The sequence below is a fragment of the Bidens hawaiensis genome, unplaced genomic scaffold (genome assembly GCF_021521415.1).
Source record: "Bidens hawaiensis isolate Kalapana, Puna unplaced genomic scaffold, B.hawaiensis_p1.1 tig00019560_1, whole genome shotgun sequence".
In the NCBI taxonomy this organism is placed as follows: domain Eukaryota; kingdom Viridiplantae; phylum Streptophyta; class Magnoliopsida; order Asterales; family Asteraceae; genus Bidens; species Bidens hawaiensis.
The window spans coordinates 349,839-362,084 of record NW_027492973.1 but is presented as its reverse complement, the minus strand read 5'-3'; the positions used below and the strand labels follow the sequence as shown (position 1 = coordinate 362,084).

Sequence of the window (12,246 nt, the reverse complement as noted above, 5' to 3'; positions counted from 1 at the left end):
GGTAGCCAAAATTTGGGTCTTAATGACACCAAATTCGTTATCTAGACCCATAAGAAATTCATATAGTCTCTCTTTCTCCTTTGCTTCATTGAGCTTCTTCCCGATATCACAGTTGCACCCGTCACACGTGCATCGTGGCATGGGCATGACGGACTCGATTTCGTCCCACAAGCTTCGGAGTTTTGTGTAGTAGGCTGAAACGGAGGCTCCAAACTGTTGCGTTGTTGTTAAAGCATGCTTCAGTTCATAAGCCCTAGGGGCACTTTCTTTACCAAATCTTTCAAGAAGATCGGACCAGATTTCAAATGCGGTTCCGGCAAACTTGACGCTGCTCCGTATTTCTTTTTCCATGGCTGTTGTGAGACATCCTTTTATCATAGCGTCACAACGCATCCAAGGCATGTAGTCAGTTGCGGTTTTTTCGGGTTTCTTGATGGTTCCGTCGACGAATCCCACCCTGTTTTTGGCGAATAGGAAGTTCATCATCTCCTGCGACCAATCGCTGTAATTGTGGTCATTAAGGGTTTCGTTTATGTGTAGTTGTTTTGGGTAATCTGAGGGGTGAATATAGAGCGGTGAGTTGGGATCGGGATTATTATCGGTTTTGCTGGATTCTGGTTTGTCTCCAGCCATGATCTAGAGGAAGTTGTGATTAGGCTTAGAAGTTGGGTAGGTTTAGAATGTGATCGTAAATCGCTCTGATGCCATGATAAAATCAATGGCTTTTAAAGAACAGAACTATTCTCTGTGTTTTTTTTATTATAGAAGAGATTAGATCTCTATATATACAATAATGAAATAAAGGAATTGTATCCTAATACAAATAGGAAACGTATCCTAATTCAAATAATGATAAAAAAGATAAACTAGGATAAAGATATATATATATATATATATATATATATATTAAAACTTAAATTCCAACTTAATCTTAGAACTAGTTCACGATTCAGTTCAATTGGTGCATTCTCACTCAGCTAATTACATTGTTCAGTCATATTTAAAGCAATGAATCGATAATCGTTTTTTAAAGGTATATGTAGATTGCATCTAGTAAACCAACACAAATAAACACAATATAAACATGTTTTTACACCCAAAAATATATGAAAAAAATAAAAATTTAACTCTGCCAACTATAAACTTATTTTATTATTTGCCGATTTGCTGGTCTCAAACCCGGAAAAGAAGGAAGTTTGTAAAATATCATACGGAAAAGGGTCTCGTTTATCTTTTCTCCCAGGGCCCTTGGTCTTAATCGGTATAACCGAGCCATGAACTTTCGTAGGGTATACCTCACTGAAAATTTCAGATTTCGTTGTGATTAAAGGTACATCATCTTCCTGAATATTATGTAGAACTACGGACTTAAAAAATGATTCACCATCACCATTCCTTAACTTGATATTTAATCATATTTAGATGTCGTTGATAGCGGCTTTTCCATCAAGTAGATTGCTTCCGTTCACCATTTAAGAAGTGCATTTGCATGTGTTAGTATAAGTTAAATGTTAATTAGCATTTCACACTCACTTCATGCATTCATCCTTGTTAACATGAAAAGGAGACTAATTTGAAGAAACTACGTACACTCGGGACAATGGACACTCGAATAGATATTTGATCCTTTTACCTTATGAAAGATACAACAAATAACATAGAAATAAAAGGAACCAAACCAATAGGCATAACTTTAAATATGTAAGAAACCACATATGCGTGCAATGGATTACACGGATATATATTTGTTGGGCTAACTAAAGATTTGCGACTATAGATTCCATTGCCTTGTCTGCGAGGATAGAATACATGCTTTCTGTGAAATGAACGGCATCCCAGTAGATGTATTTTGAATGATCTGCACATGTACTTAACCCCTTTAACGATGTACCGAATTCTGTTAATCCAGATCCACAACAACCCCTTTTTGTAACCGTAAAACCTATCAATTTGAATGAACCAAATTGTTAGTATAACAACAACCTAGCTTATTGTCTCGAACCTCATTCCAGTTCGAGTTTTTTGTTCACAAAATAGGTTAACGTTTGTCTTTAAATGAGTTAGCTAGGTATACCTATATCTGGTTTACAAACAATGTTGTATTTTACATCCATATATAGAACCATGCATATTAATTAGCTTAATTAATTGGTTGTATTTAATTCTGTTCCAACCACGGTATAGTTAAAAGCATCACATAATAACAAACTTTGCGAGGGCGGCTCAACTATTAAGAAAAGAAAAAAAAATAAGTTGAAACTTGGGACCTGTATATTTAAGGCCCTCTAACTCTCATGGTTTAATTGTTTACTTTTCAGGTATGAGTCTTCGAGGAACATCATCAACAAGGAAATCCATCACTATAGGAAAACCCTATTAAGTCAGGTTTTGAATTTGAGACCTCAAAATCATAAGCCTTAACCATCATCACCATGCCATTATACTAGAAGGTCAACTACTTGTTGCAATCTATATATATAAAGAGATATGTTCTTCATTTATTCAAAAATAGAAAATATCTTTTATTATTTTTTCTTCGTTTCAATTATTTCATTAGGTAATATATGTACATCAAAGCATAGATGCTACAGAATAGGCACTACTAGAAAACTGGATATTCACAACCGAATTTTCTGTCACAAATAGCCTTTTGTGACTGATTTGTGACCGAAATTGCGGTGGTAAAAACCTCTATGGATGATCCTACTTTACGACTCCAATTGCGAATATCCCTTCGCATGGTAATTAGGTGAGAAGTAGTACTAACCATAATTTGATGGGTATTGTAATACGTTTTGAATGACACCGTAAATGTCAACAAAGGCAGTTTTGATGTTTAGTGTTTCCTGGAGTGTAGACAACTTTGTCTTCAATAAAAGATTAAAAGAGATTGCCACTTGGTTCATATCTTCATCACAATTAACACTGTTCTTTAATGTCCTTATCAAAGGCATGCATCCAAATGGCTCCATCCCAACAACCGCCAGTCTTCTCACTCCCAATGAATGCATTTTCTGTAATGTGCATTAAAGAAAACAGTCACTGGCCACTATTTGAAGCAATAACTGAAACTGTTTCTTAGCATATATATATATACATTAAAGAATTTTAGAAATGTTAAGGTACGCCGTGAGACAACCAGCAAGAGCTAGTTATCACGTCACGTCATTATCACGTAGAATAACTAGGCACATGTTAATTTAAGCGTGGTGGGTAAATTAGCCACTATCAATTAAAATAATAACTAAACTATTTAAAAAATATAAAAAAAAATGGTAAAGTTGAGTGAGGTGGATTTCTTTTTGATTGATTCACAAATTAATTCATTAGTTGCTAGTGGAGCGCTAGCTCCCCACTTTGGTGCCCTGGCGCCCTGTACAATTTGCGTGGTGTGGTGTAGCAGGTACCTTCATGCCCATGCGGCATCAATGACACATCCAAAACACATAGTCTAATAAACTATGAAGTTTGAATTAGAAAATGAACTATTTCATACTTAAATGTTGCTTTAGCCCTCTTACAGACACGGACTTCATGCATGCAAGGGTCCATTAGGCAGAATTTTTAATCCCGGCCAAATAAAGGGCTTGAGTGGTTGACTCACACATGAAATCTTAGAAATGAGAAGGAAAAAAAACGTGAAGAAAGTAACACATTTATTACTCTCAGTGAGAAGTCATTTTTAAAGATTTTTATAGTTAATATATTAACTTAAATGGACGGCTTTTAGTTTTTTTTACATAATTTAATAGTTCAGTTATTATTTTATTGACAGAATTACAAATTTTGTCCTTTAAAAAAAGCCAAAAACCGGTTCGTGTCCTTTTCTAAGTTTCCTTGCAGGCGGTGTCCTTTAAACTTTTTTTTTCTACACGTTATGTCCTTTACGCTAACTGGGTTAGAAAAACTCAGTTAAATGCCCTCACGTGAGACGCATGTGAGGGCATTTTTGTCTTTTTGCCTACCCTTCTTCTTCTTCTTCTTCTTCAGATATGAACACCTCTAAATAAACCCAGATTCCGGTCAAACTCGCCAAGGGATCACCACCGCCACCATAGCTCCGCCACCAGCCACCGCCGGAGAACCCATAAACCCAGATTCCGGTCAAACTCGCCGGAGAAGACACAAACCCATCTCCGGAGAAGACACAAACCCAGATTCCACTCTTTATCCCCATCTCTTTCTCTCATCTCTCTTTCTCTCATCCCCATCTCTTCCAGATCCAACATCAGGGCAGCCACAAAACCACAAAACCTAATTAACCTACAACAACAATTCAACATAATCGAAGCAGCCACTTGCACACCATACCACCAAACAACCATAATAACACCATCGCACTTAATATCTAAAATTAGTGTTCTAAATAGCTTATTAGGTATGAAATTAGGGTTTCCGACGGACAACAACCACATCGCCGTTAAGATCTAAAATAAGGGTTTCCGGCGGAACACTAATCGAGGTCTTGGTACACTTACCGTCCCTTTATTCATTTGGTCACTAGTCCGATTGGACTTCTAATCATCGTCTAATGCTTCAATCACCACCAATCGCTACAAAGGGAGCTTCTTTTGGTCGCCGGAAACGAGAAGGCTTGTACCCTCTACTGTCGTCGCAAACAAGCAACCTCGTGATGCCCAAACCATGTTAGTATACACCGGTTTTGTGGCTGCCCTGATGGTGGTGGTGTTAGTAACGGTGGCAGGTGGAGGTCATGGTGGCTAGGAGAGAGAGAGATGAGAGAAAGAGATGGGGATAAAGAGTGGAGGTCATGGGAATACCGTAATTGTTACCGGATCTGTGTGTTAATAGATACAGAAGAAGAAGAAGAAGAAGAAGAAGGGTAGGCAAAAAGACAAAAATGCCCTCACATGCGTCTCACGTGAGGGCATTTAACTGAGTTTTTCTAACCCAGTTAGCGTAAAGGACATAACGTGTAGAAAAAAAAAGTTTAAAGGACACCGCCTGCAAGGAAAGGACACGAACCGTAATTTGGCTTTTTTTAAAGGACAAAATTTGTAATTGGGTCTATTTTATTTTGATATACAATAAACTTAATATTACATATGTATAATCATGATGAGATTGTATACTTTGTGTATAATGATAAGTCAAAATTATAGTAAATATTACATGTTGAGATTGTTTAAATTATGGGTAATACTTAAGAGATAACCATGGAAGCCGAAGGTGTGTATGTAACATATATCGACAAGTAAAAGGTAAATAACAAGGGTCATATATACTTCCGACTTTGATCATGTAACAAATCCATCGGTAAAGGTATGCACTAGGGAAATCATGCGTTGAATATCTACTAATTATGTTGTTGGAAAATTAGAATATGTTGAATGCAGATTAATTAGAATAATTAATATTAAACTTTTTATTTGATCATGAAATTCTTGAGTATAGCCTTTTGATGAAAATTGATTAGTTTTTATTATATTATTAAATTTCTAATTAAGTGAGACTTTACTCATTCTTAACTCTTGTATGTATAATTGGCTACGTGTCTCATTTGAAAGATGTTAGAAAAATTACACGCTAAAAACTTCAAGAAAAAAATGCATGCATCACTACTGGAAAAATAGCTTTTAATGACTAACAATTTATGACTTGCGGCTATTTATGACTCGCAAATGTATGTGTCATAAAAAAATAGTCATGTTTTTTAAAAATTAAAAGATTTATGACTTACTTTTTTACGAGTCATTAAGCAGCCGTCATTTATTGCCACCACAACGACTATTGTGGCTTCGATTTCCACCTCCCTGCCACCGTCTAGGCGACAGATGTTGTGAAGCGGTGGGGGAGATGTCGTATTCTGTTGGCGGTGTTCTGGTAGGGTGCGTGATCTCTGATTCATCTCCGATTTACAACCTATGGATACCGAAGGTACTTTTCCACAATTTTGAAAATTAGGGTTTACGATTGCACTGTTGATTTATTAAACTGATTATGTGATATGCATGATACCTTTACTTACACAACATTGCAACTACATGTTAACCCACGTTTATGAGTACAGAGTACATGGCCTCACTTCCTTTTTCAAAGCATATGTAAGGAAAGGATGACATCATAACGTCAGAGCTAAGAACATGACTCAAAAACAAAAATAAGCTATGAGGAGAAGATGTATCGTCAACCGGGCAACCAACATTCACTAGGTAAGAAACCTGTTGTTGGCTTCATATATCGACACCCCTAATTTACCCGTTTAAGTGAAAAACATCCCAAGCACACCATCGCTTGAAATAGATAGGGCTTTAGATGAAACTGTAATTAGGGTTTCCACACAAGACGTCCAAGACATCACACCTCTTCGTCGCCGTTAGGTATTTCTGGTGGTCAGAGCACTATCGAACCATAGAAACAACCCTGACGCTTGGAATTTAATAAACCATATGTTCTATTAGGATTTGTTGTCTGAGTAGTTGGTTATGATAAATAGCTTTGATTATATTATTGTGTTGTTTTTTAGTAAAGTTGATTCCAAGCTTTGATAATATTATTGTATTTAGTTCAAACCATTAGAGAAGTTTCATGTGAATTGTATTGGTGTCAAATTATACACGGGTTAGTTATGAACTTTTATGCAACCAAATTACATTATCATAATCAGTTGCTTACGGTGGCGATATTGTTATTTGATCCTTCAAAAGTTGGACCTTATTGTTCAATTATGTTGAGAAAGAAGATATTCATTTTAAAGGCTTGATGGGACTACATCAATTAGCAAAAGACCAAAGTTGCTCAACTGCTTCAATGATCTATCAAAGTTAGTCTTATGATAAGGTATGTTAATATCATAGTTATTATTTACTCATTTATGTACACGCATGAGTATCTTCTGTGATATTTGCTTATAGATTTCTTTTGTTGAGACAATTTTCGCACTTAAAAAGTGACAAGCAAGCAATATCAGTCGTTTTTTTGGGTACCCTAATATTGAAAAGTTAATAATTAACACGATGCGCACAAAGAAGGTAAGTTCAATTTTTTGATTCCAAGTGAAGCCTCTTTATTTTTTGCAGAATTGTAGTATTGCACCAATTTATTTAAACGAAAGTCTTAGAAATGCACGCGTACTAATCTTCACGCGCGCGCTAATCTTATTCGCACGCACGCACAGATCTGAACCGGGCGCGCACGTGTTGATCTGATCCGGGCGCGCGTGCTGTTCTGATCTGCGCACGTTATTCTGATCTGCGCGCTGATCTAATGATATGCGCGTTATTCAGATTTTGATTTTAACTGCACGCTACTGATCTGCACGTGCGCGCGCTAATCTGATCTGCGCGCGCTGAACTGGACACAAATAAAAGAATACGACTAAAATAAAAGTATTTCTTTTCAACTTTGAAAAAATTTGTTACGGACTAATGAAGGAGATATCTTAAACTTCATGAAGGAGATAGTTTGTGACGGACTAATTGACATACTCGTCAATAACAATGTAAGTGTAATTTACTCTTTTGATTATTGGTTTGTTTATGATCAAATATGTTTTGACCCAACCAAGTTTGTAACCTCTTTTTTTTCCTTCTTAGGTTGGTGGAGGCAAAGAGGTATACATGGATGCGGATCTTGATGCGGTTCGTGAAGAATGGTCGGGCTATGCGGTTCAGTTTGTTTTCCAAGAATGATTTCTTGTATTGACTAAAATATTTTTTGTAACATTTTGATGTAGCAAGTTTAATTAAGAAATAAAAAGTTTATTTTGTATAATTGTGTCATTAATTTTAATATTAGCATGCAAAATAATAATAATAAAATAGTAAAATATTTTTTTTAAATAATACCATGACTTGCAAATTTGTGTGTCATAAATTACAGTCATAAAAGCGTGTCATAAATGCGAGTCATAAAGTGTAAGTCATAAACGTGAGTCACGAAATGTGAGTCATAAGTTATGACTCGCGAGTGTGAGTCATAATTGATTTATGACTGGGCTATCAATGACTCGCGTTTGCGAGTCATCTGTACCCATTAATGACTCGCAATGCGAGTCATTAAAAGCCTTTTTTCTAGTAGTGCATGCATGAAGAGTTATTAGTTAACAAGAAAGCTTTGAAGAATCATATGTTGGAAACCTATAGAGATGGGTTTCTCTACTTGATTCCTCTACCATTTATTCTAGTTTTTTCACATGTTCTAACACTACAATTTACCCAATGTAGCCTCGGGCGCATTGACATCTCCGGCAGTATCAACTGCTTTGGCTGTTGTACCTGGAAGACAGACGCGTTGTCTTACGTAGAGGCGCATAATCTGTTTTATGTGAAACGTATTGAATACATGCCTCAACCAACGCTCAATATATTATTTCGTTCATCTTTGGTTGCAGTCAACGGTCAAGAACAAGAATATATACCCATAACAAGGAAAACTAAGTTAAAGGTGAAGACATTCAATGGGTAGACGACTCAAGTCAAGAAGTTTATTATGTTGAAGCTTTTCCAAAGACGTCGGCTTGAATTTTTATATTTATATAAGTTGTACTTCATATTTACCATGACTATTTTGTTTTGTCGGGTAGTTCGTCGATTCTAGCAGTGATGCGTCACAATTCACCCGAGTCTAAATTTTTTGTGGCAAATATCATTTGAAAAAAATATATACTTACATTTTATTCTTGTAAACGTGTCTTTTAACATTATTTTTGCAAATAAAAAACCTACATATATAGTTTATTTTTTAAAAGTTGCTAACGATATTTTATATATAAAAAACTAACATACTATATAGTTTTCTTTTATCGTAAGGCTAAGGGTAATGAGGCTTGGTTGAGCCCCAAGTGATTCAATCAAAACCCGACACGTAGGTGATGACATGACACTGGATCAAACCTCTCAACCAAGCCTCATAGGGTGTAGTGGGGCTTTATTACCCACCCCCAATTTATTGATTCAACCCTTGCTCATAATTACAGTTTGATGAAATCTTGAAAACATTATCTGGCAAATTACATTATATTAGCAATAAAAATAATATCTTTATATTTTTTATAAATTTTTCCAAAACATTATATATGTTATTAGTTTTTTATCTTCTTTTGAGTTACGTTCATGCTCATGTATTAATATTATATTATTTTTGAATGATTATTTGTTATCATCAACTTATTAAATTAAAAAGCAGAAAAGAAAATATACATTGAACGGACTTTGTCTTGCCACATACACAATTTGAAATATTAATTCATCTCAATTCTTTACCACACACTATTGATGAGTTAAAAAAACACAGTTTTGTTAAAATTTAACACTTGGAGGACTTTAATGTATATAGACAATTAAATTAATAGACTTTTATGAGGAGAAAAAATTGTGTTGGCTTACAAACTTTTATGAGAATTTACAAAAAGTATGTTGATTTGCGTTACACATGATAATACCTTTTGCTAACAATCATAATTCTTTGGGAAACCAATCAAATTATTATATATTACCTTTTACTAAAAATGAAAAAAGATTCACGCTTACCTTAACATAAGTTTCCATGCAGTTGATCAAGTAATGTTGGTATTGAGCAATGGTGAACATGTGGGATCGAGTAGGATCAATGTAGTAATTTTGTAAAAAGTCATTTGTACCCATGCTCAACACGAACACTGCATTCTCCACAATCTTATAAGCATCTTCTTTTCCAACAAGCTTCTCTATACGAATCTTGTACTCCTGGAAGTACTTCAATTGCTTGCTAAGAGATATAACATTCTACCAAAAAAAATAAAAAAAAAAGAGTAAGTTTTTTTGTTTTTGTTGTTTTTTTTTCTTGAATTCAAAACTGAACTCTTAGCTCGTCGATTGTAAACGTCGTAAACTTCTTCAATTAATAAGCGTGTAATTAATTTGCATGTATGATGACGTTTAAATGTTTAAGAATGTGACTAGCTTACAGTGATATTTGATGTGAGATCATCAAAACCAGATCCACCTGATGCAAAACTAACACCATGCAACAACTCTTTTTCCTTCAGGTTTCGATTCAAATATGCTTTTATTACGTTTGTGTAACCTAGAGCGGCAGCTGCATTTACACGAACAAACACACTCATGCACGATTTACACTGTATGCATATTGAGTTCGGTCATATAGGTGTAACGAGTTGTCTATATATTAATTGTACAACTTTCAAAATATCTAGCTAGAAACAACAATATTGACTGCATCTCTAAACCATCTACAAATTAGAAGTTACTTTTGTTGATGCAAGATTATATATTAAAGTTAGTTACCGATGAAATCAGTAGTGAGTCGGCCATTGGTGAACCTTCCCGTTGGTATGGAACGGATGAAATCTTTCCCATAAGGCAAAAAGTTGCCTTTATGCCATGTGTCAGGGAGATCATTGTTGTTACCAGGATCAACACCGGAATCACCGAACACCAGAATGGATGTAACATTATTCTTGGCTGCAAGAGCCCTAAGCTTTTGGACAGTCCCCTGCATGTTACGTGCATTACATGTGATCAAAGCCTGAAACAAGAACATTAGCATTAATAGGTTAAGGGTCACCCATGCTATATGTTTCATTTTTAGTTTATTTCAGAAGATAATGTTAAGAATATTTGTTGAATAGAGAGAAACATATATTGTTGGGATATATGTGCATCAGATAGAGATATCTCCTTGGCTTTTATAGACATAAAATGCAATTAAAAGCCATCAACTACCCAAAAAAAATAAAAATCATTTTGATTGTTCAAGTTGTTACTAACTCGATCAACATGTATTGCTCATATTGCATCAAACAGGTTAACCCAAACAAGACATGATTTTAAATGGGTCTATTAAATTACACGACAAGATATTATACATGCACAAATACATACATACATACAAATTACATGCATATATTTACATACATGCATACATACATACATAGGTATATGTATGTGTTTGTATAATGGGTCAAGTTCAAGTTGATAAATACAACATGCCAATATAAAACACATTAACCCCTTCAATTTGCACTAGCATAGAAACCATATTTTGAGGCGATGGACAAGAGGCTTTGAAACAATTTTGTGATTAATTACATCAAAATGCATCGCATCAAAATATTTATTTGTTGATGTGTCCTTGTCGACATTCTATATATGTACATACGAAGCCCAAACAACGCACGTTCTTCCATGTTTTCAAATATCAACATATTGCCATTTATGGGTTCGAGATTGCAACCACTTAGGAGTAATGGTTGAGACTTAGGATCTTTATGGTCTCAAGTTTAAATACTGATTCAAAGAGGTTTTCTCATAGTGATGTGTATGTTTCCTCCTTGATGTTATTCCAAGGTAATCAGTCACGCTAGGGGTGTCAAATCAATATGAGCGATTGACATCCAGTTTCAGGTAGACTCAATCGGGCATTATAGATAGTTCCAGACGTACGTTGTTAAAACAAATGTATTGTTTAAATTAAAAATGTTTAATTTAATCAAATTTACACCGTTGCAACTGAACTTTACAATGAGTATATATTAATAAACTGTTTTGCTTAGCTATTTTTGGCGTTATCCTTGTATTCTAAGTTCTTTTCACTGCTTTTATATATATAATGTATCTTCACAATTTGTTTATTTTTATTTACGTTTTGAATCCGTGGGAATACAAAGAGTAAAAAAAAAAACTTTGTTCTCTATGATTTATTGATGTGCAACTTATAACATTAGGGTGACATTTCATTATCAGCATTACTAAGTTGATTTTGTACGATAAATGATTGCAACAAATATTCAATGACAAGAAGATAAAATATAAATAACACAAAGGCGGGAAATATAAATAATGGACAGCACCATGATGCCCAGCTGTTAGAATGATAACCGACCCTATGAGAAACCCATTAACTGGCATCTGATATCTTCACTGACTTTATATATGCGTATTATAAGGCATAGTTAGGGGTAATAAATTGGGTTGGTGGTGGATATGTGATAGTTGGGCAACTAATTAAAATAGGTACGTGTGAAATAGTGTTTCTTATAATTTGAAGAATATGGATTATAACTTGGTTTCCACCGGTTAAAATCATTAGTAGTTATAAAGTTCGTGATCAAGACATTATGTGCAACGTGAAGCTCAGCCAGAGTTATAACTTTATACAAATACATGGTGTAGTCATAATACCCCACCCCCAGATATTATGTGCCACGTGGCACTATTGATTTTATTTGTTTTTTTTAAATAATAATTCATTTAAATAATTAAACATAAAATTAAAAAACAACAT

The 12,246-nt window shown here is 34.7% G+C and overlaps 1 protein-coding gene across 1 annotated transcript; it reads right to left on the bottom strand.

Annotated features, from left to right (window-relative positions):
* Nucleotides 1-1,693: 1,693 nt before the first annotated feature.
* On the bottom strand, nt 1,694-10,656 carry LOC143558638 (GDSL esterase/lipase At5g45950-like). The gene is made up of 5 exons (XM_077047443.1): nt 10,248-10,656; nt 9,908-10,038; nt 9,492-9,725; nt 2,768-3,014; nt 1,694-1,942 (listed from the first exon to the last, which is right to left on the bottom strand). Exons 1-5 carry the CDS (start codon nt 10,543-10,545, stop codon nt 1,758-1,760), a joined length of 1,095 nt encoding a protein of 364 aa, XP_076903558.1. The 5' UTR covers nt 10,546-10,656; the 3' UTR covers nt 1,694-1,757.
* Nucleotides 10,657-12,246: the final 1,590 nt, after the last annotated feature.

Bases quoted from the DNA above. Each gene is read 5' to 3' on its own strand.
- LOC143558638 (XM_077047443.1), bottom strand. From the start codon at position 10,545: ATGAAACATATAGCATGGGTGACCCTTAACCTATTAATGCTAATGTTC. The intron at 10,039-10,247 runs GTAACTAACTTT...GTGTAAATGCAG, and splicing joins ACTCACTACTGATTTCATCG to CTGCCGCTCTAGGTTACACA. The intron at 3,015-9,491 runs GTAAGCGTGAAT...TGCACATTACAG, and splicing joins GCATGGAAACTTATGTTAAG to AAAATGCATTCATTGGGAGT.